Source organism: Pelodiscus sinensis, chromosome 6, assembly GCF_049634645.1.
Source record: "Pelodiscus sinensis isolate JC-2024 chromosome 6, ASM4963464v1, whole genome shotgun sequence".
NCBI classification, from domain to species: Eukaryota; Metazoa; Chordata; order Testudines; family Trionychidae; genus Pelodiscus; species Pelodiscus sinensis.
Window position 1 is genome coordinate 114,896,738 of NC_134716.1, and position 14,730 is coordinate 114,911,467.

At 42.3% G+C, this 14,730-nt stretch overlaps 1 protein-coding gene across 12 annotated transcripts in view; it reads right to left on the reverse strand.

Annotated features, from left to right (window-relative positions):
- MAPK4 (mitogen-activated protein kinase 4) overlaps positions 1–14,730 on the reverse strand; it is a 157,143-nt gene that overhangs the window by 35,262 nt on the left and 107,151 nt on the right. For all 12 annotated transcript variants that reach the window (XM_075932669.1, XM_075932670.1, XM_075932666.1 and 9 more), the window contains one exon: positions 140–284. In XM_075932669.1, coding sequence (XP_075788784.1) covers positions 140–197 — 58 coding nt within the window. In that variant the 5' untranslated portion in view covers positions 198–284. The remainder of the gene's footprint in view (positions 1–139; positions 285–14,730) is intronic.

The window sequence follows — 14,730 nt, forward strand, 5'->3', positions numbered from 1 at the left end:
AATTTGCACTATATAATATAACACATTAATACAAGTTCAAATATGGTAACCCTATCAAATAGTAAACACTCCAAACTGCTTTAGACAATCACTTGAGGCACAGGATGAAGGGAGTAACAAACAGGAATCAGAAACCTACCAGCAAACAGCATCCTCCCCGAGAGCATTTCTGCCAGGATGCACCCTGCTGCCCACATGTCAATGGCTTTGGTGTAGTTGTTTGGTGAGAGGAGCAGGCGTGGTGATCGATACCATTTTGTTACTAAGCCTTCAGAAAGGTAACCCTGAAAGATTAAAAACAGACATGTCTCTATAAGTTACTTTGGAAAACACTTCACCCATCCCCACTTTTTGGTAACTGCTGGGTGAAGGGAGGGAGTTTAGTTCTCATAATCCCAGCTTGGAAAGATTTTGCATTAACTGGTCCCAATGACATGATGAGGGAGTAGACAGCATTTTTTTTTCTTTCAAAATTCTGTGAAAGAGGAATGCTGAGAAAGAGGATTGTTACTGCTGGAGATAGCAAGACCAACATCCTCACTGCACAGTCAAACTTGATATGTACGTGTATACAAACATGCATGCCCACACAGCGGTGATCTCCATGACAGCTTACTCATTGTATCCATTATTAATTCAAATGAAAGCAGCAAATGGGTTATTTTTGTTACCCCATTCTCCCTCCCTGCCTCCAGACTGTGTGCTCATTTCATCTTCTCTTTTAGACCCACAAGCTCTTCAGGACAGGGACTTGGACTTACACTTACCATGGCCCAGCATTTCGAAAGTGCTCAGCACCCACAACTGGAGCCAGGTTGTTAGAACAGCCAGTACAATGACTGTGGAGCGCTTGGAAAATCAGGCTCGACATGTTTGTAAAGCACTCAGAGTGGCACCCCAACCCCAATATTGGATTATAAAACAATGTGCTAGAGAGAGGTTTTATTCTACCTGTTAGAAAAAAAACTGCCCCCCCCCAGTAAAAAGTTTGGCCAGGCCACTTTTGCTATAGTGGGCTACAGTACTCCTTGGGAGAAACCGGCCACACCCTTCCTGCATACCATTGCCTTTAGAAAAAGGGAAGGTGTGAAAAGGGGAAAATAGCCTCAGACTCTCCCACCCGTCACCTTGGCGTGAGAACTGCGGGGCTTACCTGGTCACATGAAACCTGCACAGTTTCAGCCCAACCCCTGGGACATAGACCCCCTCCCCACTTGGTGACCGTTGGGCCACATATGGTAATATGCAAGCGCGGGAAAGCGATGTGCAGATTTGGGGATAAATACCCAACGCACAGTTAGCTCGAGGAGGTCTTCGCAACACACTTACCACCGTGTGTGTGCCTCCCGTATACTCCAAAGCACTGCGAGCCTGATCAACCAATCAGCCACCTCCCCCGACTCTCAGGCGTAACCAAGGCCTTTGCAACCGAACCGATATCTTTGAAATGTTCCGTGTGCTGTGTAAGTTGGTATGTATGATTTGATATTTTCTTGTTGTATAAGCTTAGTCTTGTAGTTGTTTTGGGTAGTACATAGAGTTTGTAGTTATCACTGTTATTTAATCAGCGTAGCTGGATATTTTTAGAATAGAGACTATTCCCCTTGCCATTCCCATCCTTATATCTATCTTTAACTAGAAATCATAGAATAAATATAATAAATAGTGTAAATTCATTAACATGGTCTATAAATTCATCACTGTTATAAATATTTTTTATTTGCTAAAACGGTCCACCTGGTTCTGTCCTTCCCCCCTTGGGTATGCATCATCGGTCCTGTGATTCTCGTAACACTACCCTCTACTCCTCCTATCAAATGTGGAACCCTCCCAAGTGCATGAGTCTGAGATGATGAGCCATAGAGAATCATGATGATTGGTTTAAAATTGGTATCACATAGGAGGTAGAAGTAGGAGGTTTACATCACTGGAAAAGGGAAAAGTGCAGCTCTACAATAAGAAAAGCTCTCACTTCTAACCCATCTGTCTTAGGGTTTCATCCTGCTGCCAACCACTGTAGCGTATGAGCCCCTTTCACAAAAAATCAGTAATGAAAGAGATGTGAACTTAAAATCACAACTTTATCTCACGTACCAATGTGGTTTTAGATACTTGTTAACGGTTTCAGAAATGTATTAAACCAAATTCAGCAAAGCATTGAAGTCCACGCTTAAAGTTAAAACATGTGCTTTACTTAACGGGCTAGTTACAATTTTTCTAGTTACAATTTTCTGTCTCTGAAATCTGTACCATGGACCAATTGTTTCTATTAAATCATCACAACCTGAGAGTGGACTGACTGATGAATTTTAAAAACAATGAGTAGTCCCGTGGCAGCACCTTACAGACTAACAATAGGGCCACGATAAGGTGGGTGCATAATTGGCTGGATAACTGTAGTCAGAGAGTTGTTGTTAACGGTGATAAATCCTGCTAGAAAGGGATAACAAGTGGAGTTCCACAAGGGTCTGTTTTGGGACCCGTACTGTTCAATATCTTCATCAATGATGTAGATATTGGGATAGAGAGTACGCTTATTAAGTTTGCAGATGATACCAAACTGGGTGGGGTTGCAACTTCTTTGGAGGATAGGGACATAATTCAAAATGACCTTAGCAAGTTAGAGAAATGGTCAGAGGTAAACAGGATGAGGTTTAATAAAGAGAAATGCAAAGTGCTCCACTTAGGAAGGAACAATCAGTTCCATACATACAAGATGGGAAGCGACTGTCTAGGAAGGAGCATGGCAGAAAGGGATCTAGGGGTCCTAGTGGACCACAAGTTGAATATGAGTCAACAGTGTGATGCTGTTGCAAAAAAACCAAATATGATTCTAGGTTGTATCAACAGGTGTGTTGTAAGCAAAACTCGTGAAGTCATTCTGCCGCTCTACTCTGCACTAGTTAGGCCTCAGCTGGAGTACTGTGTCCAGTTCTGGGCGCCACATTTCAAGAAAGATGTGGAGAAATTGGAAAGGGTACAGAGAAGAGCGACAAGAATGATTAAAGGTTTAGAGAACATGACCTATGAAGCCAGGCTTCATGAACTGGGCTTGTTTAGTTTGGAAAAAATAAGATTAAGGGGGGACATGATAGCGGTTTTCAAATATCTAAAAGGGTGTCACAAGGAGGAAGGAGAAAATTTGTTCCTCTTGGTTTCTGAGGACAGGACAAGGAGTAATGGGCTTACAGTGCAGCAGGGGAGGTTTAGATTGGACATTAGAAAAAAATTCCTAACTGTCAGGGTGGTCAAATATTGGAATAAATTGCCAAGGGAGGTGGTGGAATCTCCCTCTCTGGAGATATTTAAGAACAGGTTAGATAGACATCTGTCAGGGATGGTGTAGTCGGAGCTTGGTCCTGTCTTGAGGGCGGGGGGCTGGACTCAATGACCTCTCGAGGTCCCTTCCAGTCCTATTATTCTATGATTCTATATATAGTATCATGAGCTTTTGTGGATAAGACTTCTTCAGATGAACATTGAGTGTCTTAATCCCATTTGAAGAAGTGGGCTTTACCCATGAAAGCTCATGGTACTATACATATTTTTGTTCATCTCTAAGGTGCCACAAGACTACTCATTGCTTTTAAAGTTACAGACTAACATGGCTTCTCCTCTGTGACTGATGAAAAACAAGAGTCTAACACTACCAAAGTTCAATAAAGCTTAGCTGTTCTGGTTTTTGTTTTGTGTTATTTTGTTGTACAAACATTTAGAAATATTCCCAAATTAAAAATAACCAGTAATTCACAGAAAGACACACCATGTATTTACTAAGCTCATTTGTTAGTGACTGTGTTTATATACACACAGACATCAACACCTTAAAAGCGTAGATGAAACTGTAGCCAGAATCATAATTATAAAACTGTTAAATAGCTGACACTGCATAATAATTAGCTGTGGAGGAAGAAACTCCGTGTGTGATCCTATATCTTACCTGAATTAGTATCTCAGAGAACATTAACTGATGAACTTGCAAGGTTTTACTTTTTTAATACAATTCACTGTTAAAATTTGCATGCCTTTGTTGGTTTTCTGCAGAGACTTACATTTTATTCTGTAGTTCACATGAATTATTTGTCAGATTTAATACTTTCAGAGGGGTAGCCATGGGTGTTGTCTAGACTACCGAGTTTTGTCGACAAAAGTGGACTTTTGTCGACAAAACTATACCAGCGTCTACACTACCACTGAGTTCTGTCGACATAACATCGACAGAACTCAGCAGTTTTGTCGACGCTGGTATACCTCATTTTACGAGGCATAACACCTTCCGTCGACAGAGTTCTGTCGACAGAAGGTGTTATTGCCTGTAGGGTTGCGTCCAGACTACGGGGTTCTGTCGACAGAGCAGCTTGCTTTGTCGACAGAACTCAATGTGTCTGGACGCTCTTTGTCGACAGAAGTTTTGTCAACAGATACTGTCGACAAAACTTCTGTTGACAAAACGTGGTAATCTAGACGTACCCCATGTTACTCTATTTCAGCAAAAATGAGGAGTCCTGTGGCACCGTAAAGACTAACATTTATTGGGCATAAGCTTTCACGGGTTGGAGTTCACTTTGGCAGATGAATGAAGTAGAATCTTGAAGTTTGGCAGGTAATTAGTAGACATTCTCTGTGCTTGCTTGCTGGCTGGTTGCTGTGGATGACATTTTGTTTTGAAGCTCGGTGTTTGCACAGACCCCTGAATTTCTCCTCTGTTTTAAAGGTGGGTCACTGGTTCCTTATGAGACTCTGAGCAAATCGCTCAACCTTTTTGTGCCTCAAGAACCCCTTCTATAAAATTGGCATGATATTTCCCTGCCTGAAGGAGTGTGAGGGAGGCTTCGTTTGTAAAGAACTACCAGATCAGCACATGAATTGCAATATTAAGCTACCCAAAACACAGGAAGAAAACGTGCGAGGAGACATGTTCTTGCAACCTGCCAGGAAACTCCACGCTGTATTCAGAACATGCAAGACAATCCAAAGCCTTAGAAAATATATTTGTTCAATCTGTGTTTACTCCTTCAATAAAAGGATCTTGAAAATGAGAGAAGATAAACAGTCACTAGCTGGACAAAGGTCAGTGCTTGGGTATGTCAGGGTCAGCACTTGAGAGCACACATTGTTTATGAGAATGGATTTAAAATGTTTATCATTTGATCAGCCAAGTAAAGAAAAGGTCAGCTGTATAAATACATGATACCCCCTAAAAGCAAAGATAAGAACAATTTAGACATTTAAATGGATGAGCAAAGCATACCCACAATACTCCCTGTACAAGCAAGGAACCAATCACCTCCGATTCCCAGCTGTTTGGTTGAGTCGTTTACATTTGGTAATTAGTGATAGAAATGTAGCCGTGTTAGTCTGATGTAGCTGAAACAAACAAAAAACAGGATGATACCGCACTATAAAGACTAACAAGATGGTTTATTAGGTGATGAGCTTTTGTGGGCCAGACCCACTTCCTCAGATCAAATAGTGGAAGAAAATTGTCACAATTGGCATATATGGTTGTGACAATTTTCTTCCACTATTTGATCTGAGGAAGTGGGTCTGGCCCACAAGAACTCATCACCTAATAAACCATCTTGTTAGTCTTTATAGTACTATATCGTCCTGTTTTTTATTTAGTAATGAATTGGCCTTTAGCTACTCTATTTTGGTACATGCTAAGAGCCGTGTGTATATCTCTTCCTGTGTGAGGGCATGGGCAGGGAAAAAGGTACTGGGAGCTCTTCTCACACACTTACTCAGAGGGCGAGAAGAGGAGGAATGACAGCCCCGTGGTTAGGTGCTAACTGGGACTTGGGAGATCTGCATTCAGTTTCTTGTCCTGCTCTAGGCTTCTTGTGCTGCACTAAGACAGACACCTACTCTCTCGGTGCCTCAGTTCCTAAGCTGTCAAATGTGGTGAATAGTATTTCCCGCCATCGCCAGGGTGCTTGACGATAAATCCATTAAAGACTGAGGTGCTCAGAGACTATGGCCATGTAAGTACCTTACACAGACATTATCTGGTGCAGAACACTGGGGAGGAAGAGACAATCAATGCTGCCCCTTTTTAGCCTTCCACAAAATCAAGAGACCAACTCAGAGTCTTAGGATAGCTGAGAAAGAAATGAGCACAGACTGTCAATTCTTGAGGGCAGTGCAGTGTTCCAGGGTGAAGGGCACTGGCATGGCAATGAGCAGAACTAGACTCTATTCCTGTCCTGGTCACTAACCAATAGTGTGATCCTAGGGGAGTCACTTTTTTGCTATCTATCTCCATGCGCCCATCTATAAAATGGGGATACCAGCACTTGCTCTTCTTCGTGCGAAGGGCCGATATCTACAGCTGAAATGGGATATATGCAACTGCAGTGTTATTTATTACACCAAAGCCAGGTACAAAATCACACTTTGTTACTGTTTAAACTGTTGGCTAGATACTGCATTCACTTCTCTCGCCAACACCTCTCTTAACAAGGACATAGAGAAAGGGAGTAGGGTTTCCAGGTGTCTGGTTTTGAACTGGACATTCCAGTATTTGAGCTTTCTGTTCCGGAAGCAAATTGAGAAAATATAAATGTCTGGTATTTTCTAAATAAGATGTAATGTAAATTGTGATATAATGTCAAGTGTGTCCGGTATTTTTGTTGAAATAATTTGGCAACCCTAAAAGGGAGCACAACCAGGATTTTGCTGTTGGTTCAAGACTGCCTGCTTGAGACTTTGAAGAAGAAAGACTGAAGAACTGGATCTTTGCAGAGGAGAGAAAAAGGAGATGTTCTTGCAAAAGTGCTCCTATCCTAGATATCCCACTGAGGCAGGAATGAGTGGACACAAATTTATGGTAAACATTGACACAGATGGAGAGCTCCTATATCACTGACTACAGAGCAGTACTCAGAAGTCAAATTTCTAAAGCTGGTCTGAAAATTGGGCTTTCTCCAGGGGAAAGTTCAGCAAAAATATTTGTTTTGTTTTAACTGAAAATTTCTATGGAAGATTTATATTTTTCAGCAAAATACTGAAAACTGAAATATTTTGACTAAAACACACAAAACATTATAATGCAAAATGACACCATCATATTTCCTGGGCATTGCAGTCTGGAGCCTTATGCTCCCATTCTCCTCTATATGGGCCAACCTCTGTAGCTGTATCTTCCATGATGCAACATTTCCTTCCTTATTGGTGAAGGTAGGAATGGATATGTTACAGTGCATCCTGGGAGATGTAGTCCAGCCCAGCTTATAGAGAAGAAAGGGAGCCTAAGGAACCTGAACAACACTGCCTATGAGTTTAATTAGAATGTCTAAATTTTCTGCAGTGAGCAGACAGTTTTAATGAAAATTTGTATTTATTCAAACCTGCAATTATCCATCAAAAATGTGTCTTGAAAAATTTCAGCCAACCCAATTAGCTCCCCCCTTGATGTGTGTGTCCAATCCCCATTACTGTCCATGGGAGCTATGCTTGTTTATCAAGAGAAATATTAGCTAGCACTGTCCTTAACAACAATCATGAAATGGGTCAACTACTAAAACCCCCATCACAATATTGATACTTACTATGGTACAGCCCTGGATTATACTGCTTGTAATCAAATGGCACATTATGATCCATTTTTCTGCTCAAAAGCAAAGACAGCTAAATTTAACAAATGCTAAAAGAGAGTTATATTTTTCCTGTCTTCCCATAAATGCAGGTTTTTGTTCTTATTCCTAAATGAGTGAGTCAGTACGTTAATCAACAGCATTTTCTATTAAAAGAATGCTGTAATTTCTTTCTCCCTAAGGTACAAATTAATTGAGACTGATTAGCCAAGCATTGGTTGCTGAATCAGATATAGCACTCAAGCCCTGAAGTGTTATCAGATCAGACTATTGGTTTTCACACACTGCTATTATTCACAGCAACAGAGAGATTCTCCTTTATTGGAAACTAGACAAGAAGATCAACAAAACACTTGTTGAATAACATATGGAAATAGACAATTTGGGGCAATTTGTCTTTAAAGTCTTCAAATGCTCAGAAGTAATAAATATTATAAATAAACCATGTGAACTGAATAACAAATCCAATCTGAAAAAACACAACTAGGAAAATAAGAAAACAGCAGCACATATAACCATTGGAGTGTCTCATGTATATTCCCATTATTGCTTGTGTTCTAATTAGACTGTAAACTCTTCAGGCAGCGCTATCTTTTTGTTATGTCTTTGTACATAGACTAGCATTATGATCTCTAATAAGATCCCATAGGTACTACTGTAATAGAGAAATAAGAAAAAAAATACACTCAATGCTCAAGAAGCCTAAATGAACATTCATATGAGCAAGTTCCATAAAGCACGGTACTGTAAACTATTAGAAACTAGGAAGTAGGGATGTAAAATCCTGTTTAATTGGTTAACCAGTTAACTGATTAAAAGGGGTGCAGGTGGGGTAGCTGCTCCACTACAGCTGAACTGAAACAGCCCTCTCACACATTGCAGACAGCCCTTGCCTGTGATGTGTCTGGGCCCACTGTGGGCAGGGACTGCTCTAGGAATAGCTCTTGCATGCCATGTGCCTGGCCTTGCCACTGGTTAACCGGAACCGGTAAGCATCACCCATTAAAAGGGTGATTACCAGTTAACCTTTCACATCCCTACCAATAAGTATTCATGATTGGTTACACAGTATTTTTAAAACACTTTTTACATCCCTATCTTTCAGTGTCTAAATATGGACTTAATTCTAACTTTAAGGCACCCAGGTTTGAACACCACCACCACAAAAAGACTTGACTTTTTGTTCCACCACACTTTTTGCAAAAAGACAGTTTAAAACTGTGGGCCAACCAATCTTGGCAGCATCCTTTTCACTCAAGTCACCAGTTACCTCAAAAATGCTGATGGTGAAGTTTAGAATGGTGGAGGAAATGAACAGAAAACCTAACCAAAGAAAGCAGACCTTGAAAAGCACTTGCTTACACCACTTCCCTTGGCAGCTTGTGCCAATGGTTAATTACCCTCGCTGTTAAAAAATGTGTTTTACGCCTCATTTGAATGTGTTGAAATGTAGACAGACTGGCTACCACAATGGAGACTCTGAGTGGGAGCTCTAAGCACTACCAACATGCAAAGAATGATCCTGAAAGATGCTGAGCACCTAAGCTCATCAATGGACTTAATGCTTCTAACCACCGGACTCCTTGGTTAAGCATTAGAGTCCTTAATGGATCTGTCTCCAACTGCTCTGTGGCCAGGATAGTCCTTTTGTGTTAAAACAGAAGCTAGCACAATGGGGTCTTGGTCCATGGCTAGGGTTAATCATAGAATACTAGGGCTGGAAGGGACCTCGAGAGGTCATCGAGTCCAGTCCCCTGCCCCCATGGTATACAGCATGGCAAATAAAAAACCAATGCTGAAAATAGAACTCTGTTCAGGGAAGAAGGGTTGATATGTTGGAGGGCAGAGATAGGGTCCAGAGTGACCTAGACAAACTGGAGGATTGGGCCAAAAGAAATCTGATGAGGTTCAACAGGGACAAATGCAGAGTCCTCCACTTGGGACAGAAGAATCCAAAGCACTGTTACAGGATGGGGACTGACTGGCCAAGCAGCAGTTTGGCAGAAAAGGACCTGGGGTTTTCTGTGGATGAGAAGCTGGTTAGGAGTCAACAGTGTGCCCTTGTAGCCAAGAAGGCGAATGGCATATTAGGGTGCATTAGGAGGAGCACTGCCAGCAGATCTAGAGAAGATTCTCTATTCCCGTTGATTCAGCACTGGCGAGACCAAATCTGGAATATTGTATCCAATTCTAGGCACTCCCACTACAGAAAGGATGTGGATGCATTGGAGAGGTCCAGTGGAGGGCAACAAAAATTATTAGGGGGCTGGAGCACATGACTTACACGGAGAGTCTGAGGGATTTGGGCTTATTTAGTCTGCAGAAGAGAAGAGTGAAGGGGGATTTGATAGCAGCCTTTGACTGAAAGGGGGTTCCAAAGAGAATGGAGAGAGGCTGTTCACAGTAGTGACAGATGAAAGAATGAGGAGCAATGGTCTTAAGTTGCAGTGGGGGAGGTCTAGGTGGAATATTAGGAAAAACTATTTTACTAGGAGCGTGGGGAAGCACTGGAATGGGTTACCTAGGGAGGTGGTGAAATCTCCATCCTTGGAGGATTTAAGCCCCGACATGACAAAGCCCTGGCTGAGATAATTTTAGTTGGGATTGGTCCTACTTTGGCCAGGAGTTTGGACTTAATGACTTCCTGAGGTTCTATGACTTAGTGTTTTAATGCCCCCTTCCCCCATATTTTTGTGATGTATATTTTGGACTGATCTTCTCATGTCTGTCCATTCAACTTCAGTTAGTCTATAAGGTGCCACAGGACTCCTCGCCGCTTCTGCAGATTCAGACTAACACGGCTACCCCTCTGATACATTCACTGAGAGTTTTCCTAAAATGACAGAAACTGACTCAGCAGAGTTTTAATTTGGTAACAGAGATCAGCCTGAGATTTTGGTTCATCACTCAAGTGAATGCTGAATGGTGGGATTCCATACAAGAAAAAAAAAATACAGCCTCACTCCATGAACATTTATGTAAATGAAGCCTTTGTTCAAAGTTGCTCCCTACAAATCACTTTCTAAAGTTAAAATATTTCAGATATTGAACAACTAAGTTTTCTCATTTCCTTCCCCATTTCTACAGGAAATGTGTACTGACAACAAAGAGAATAGTAAGGGGAGAAATGACTGACATGAGCAACAGAAATTTGAAAACAAACAGTTCTTTAAAGTAGTGGATATAGTTATGACAAGACCCAATGAGAGGAAGGTGAGCAAGATATGATCCATGCACTGGATACCATACCGCCTCCTGGACCCTACACCACAAGCCCCTGCTCCAGATCATAATCCCCTCCTTCACCCAAACTGCCTCTCAGACCCCACACCTTCTCCTGCACCCTGGTCTCCTACCCCAAACTCCCTTCTGCACCTAACCTCTGTCTCAGATCCTGGACCTCCTCCATAGAAAAGAAAAGTCTGGTTACCAAAATCTCGGCCTGATCCCCTCCATCAAAAATTATTGCCCACCCCTGCTCTAGATTCTTGAACTACACTAAAAGTCTAACCAAAGAAGTAGGCACAGGCTTCTCTGTGTTCACACAAGGGCTGCAGTTGGGTTGGCATGCATAACCCCAGCACAGCCCGGGTAATTCAGTGTGACAAGAGGTACATGACACAGTCTCTTGAAAAATGTGATGAACTTCTCTCCCCTCTCCCACCAATTTTTCCAAAACTACATGGCAGCCCTACATATGGAGAAATGTCATCATAGCTTAACCTCTGTTCCCAAGGCAATTCATTTGCCCAGTGGTAGGAAGATTATATAAGGGTTTTTAAATAATCTGGCTTTAGATAATTATGCCAGATATTAGATGTACTGTGTCAAAATTCAGACAATTATAGCAAAACTGACAAAGCAGAAAGGCTTTTAATCCTCTGTACTTCTTGGTGTGGTTAAGTTTTCTTTGTCTTCTCATGGGCACACAGCCAAAGTGCCCAGGTCCCATAAAATCTGAATCTCATGTATTTTAATGTAAATGTGCGAACAAGGACTACTCTCTTCATAGGGATAGAAACGTAGCCGCGTTAGTCTGGTGTAGCTGAAACAAAATACAGGACTATGTAGCACTTTAAAGACTAACAAGATGGTTTATTAGATGATGAGCTTTCATGGGCCAGACCCACTTCCTCAGATCAAATAGTGGAAGAAAATAGTCACAACCATATATACCAAAGTGATACAATTTAAAAAAATGTGAACACATATGAAAACGACAAATCACATTTCAGAACAGAAGGAGGATGCGGGGGGGGGGGAGGGGAAGGAAGGTAAATGTCTGTGAGCTAATGGTATTAGAGGTGATAATTGGGGAAGCTATCTTTGTAATGGGTAAGGTAGTTGGTGTCTTTGTTGAGCCTGACACGACCCCTGCATCCCCCTTCTGTTCTGAAATGTGATTTGTCCTTTTCATATGTGTTCACATTTTTTTAAATTGTATCCTTTGGTATATATGGTTGTGACTATTTTCTTCCACTATTTGATCTGAGGAAGTGGGTCTGGCCCACGAAAGCTCATCACCTAATAAACCATCTTGTTAGTCTTTATAGTGCTACATAGTCCTGTATTTTGTCTCTTCATAGGGAGTTGCAAAACTGGACCATATTACTTGCTGCTAATGCTTGCTGCCTCCTCCATGTAAGTCTGCCTTTTTTCCGCTATTACCACTTAACCTCCCTTCCCCAATAACAGACGTCACCTTAGACACACACTCTGTGCTTGCTGCTGTCTACACATCAGTCCGCCCAGGCAGGCTGTCAAGAGAGAAGAGGGTCAGAGGATACATTTTTAGGTGGAATACTAGCCACAAGAGGGAGCTATGACTGTAACAATACCTAGCTCAATGGTATCCCACCCTGTATCTGTCTTTCTTTGTGTTGGAAGAAGAGTCAGCTACCATCCTAGTGTAACCCACATGCCTTCTGGATGTGGTGCACTGTCCCGCCTAGTGGCACCAGGTCCGTTTACCGATAGACTAATGGGTCTGCTTTACAGCTTCAGCTAAAACTCGGGTGGCTTTTAGTTCATGCAGTAGCTCATACTGAGCTCATACACTGAGCTCCAGAGGTCCCAGTTTCAATTCTGCCTGCAGATGACTGGGATCTGCTGACATTACACTAGCACAGGGGTGGGCAAATACCAACCTGGTCCACCAGGGTTCGCTCCTGGTGGGCTGCCACTCCTATATTTACCTGTGCCTCCACAGGTATGGACAACAGCAGCTCCTGTTTGCTGCAGATCACCATTCACAACCAATTGGAACTGCAGGAAGCCGTGTCCCGGTTCGCGCTGCTTACCGCAGCTCTCATTGGCTGGGATTGGCGAGCTCTGTCCAGTGGGAGCTGAAATCACCCAGACCTGTGGAAGCACAGGTAAATGTAGTGGCAATGGCCTGCCAGGGGCTAACCCTAGTGAAGCGCTGCCATTTTATTGCCTAGCCCTGCACTAGCATCACTCTCTCTTCCCCAGAGACCACTTCATTGGGTCCAGCATCTGCTTTTGGGGAACAGACCATAAGACCTGGGGTCAGGATTAGGAACATGCCCTTTATATTCCCCACTCATCAACACTGCATGAGAACTGGCTCCTGCGGTTAATACACTGAGAACCCAGAGAATCAGGTGGTGGTACTAGGCACAGGGCTTTATGACCCTGAACTCCTCTTTTGGCTGCTGAACAGTCCATGTGTTTTTGTGGCCCCAAACTTCTACAGAGACACTCCAAAAGAAGAATTCTACTGAGCTTTTTATTTTACGTATCGTATTCTGAATTGTATAGAAACTCAGCAAGAGCCATTTTCCTTCTCTTGTTTTGCCTCCTCTTGGGAACTCTCCACTCTTCTACCTTATTTTTATATAGAAATATACGAAAGCACTTTCAGAACCGTGTCCCTAGCCCCACTGATATCAGTGGAAAAACTCCCTGAAGCTTCAGCGTGGCCAGGATTTCACCCTGGATGTAAATGGAATCACAAACCCATCACTGAAATGCCGCTGCCTAGAGGGTACAAAGTGGCAGCCTTTGCTCAGAGAGAAGAGAGCCACCTATTATGCAACACACTGGCTAATCTCTTCTGATGGGTTATAAAAGTGCCATGGAGCTGTTAAACTGTATTATGCAATAAATGCATCTTTAGAGCGTGACACCTCAGATATCTTCCTGGAAAGCAGAAACTGCATTTAAGTGTTCAGCCTTTCAGTCCTTTTCAGCTACTTGTGCTTCCATATCACAGTGAAGCTACTGCTACCATTTGACTTTTATGGAACAAATCTTGACTTCTAAGTTCTCTGGAGTTCTCAGTCAGCCTGAGCTCTGAGGTCCAGGCAATTATTAATGTCGCTGTCTCTCCCAGCCCACGCCCAGAGTCTGTGAGCAACCAGTGTTTTTGTTAAAAATGACAGTGGTCTGCATTGACTCAGAAGCTTGGAATACTGCATCAGAAGTAGGTTTGGGGGAAGACACTTAGTGGGGAAAATCCAGGTGAGACTGTCAAAGATGTAAGACAAGTGTAGTTTAGTATCAGCTCTATCACGTGCAACAGAAACTTGTATATACATCCATAACAAAACAACAGCAAACTCCATATTAAGATTGCATATGTGTTTCCACAATACCCTCATGCTTTGAGGACATCATAACTTTCTGAAGCTGTTACATTTTGGAGCTGAAATATATAATGGAATATTAAGAGACAGTCAACCTGAAAGCTAGATAATTTACAAAATAAATGGCTTAAAGTAGTTTCAGGTGCCTCCGTGGCAATTTTTTATAATTGCAGAGTGTCATTTTTCCTGTTTTCCCCCTTGTAGCCCGATATTATGCATGCGGGCACAGACCCTCAAAGGTATTTGAACACAGTAAGCTAGCTATTTAGCTTTGAGAATCTGGGTCAAGATCCACACAAACCACCTGGCAAACTGACCAATGACCTATACAGAGAAACAGTAAAACTGATACACAGAGGGGACTCTCACCTCTACAGACCCACTGGCAGCAGCACCATTCTATCAGACTCAGTTTCCCCTAGTGAGCTTTCACTAAGTCCCATGAAGCTTATGTACACTGAACAGCATCCACTCTGGTTTGTCTAGTTGATTAACTCAAAGGTGAAGCATTATCCCAACAGGCCTCC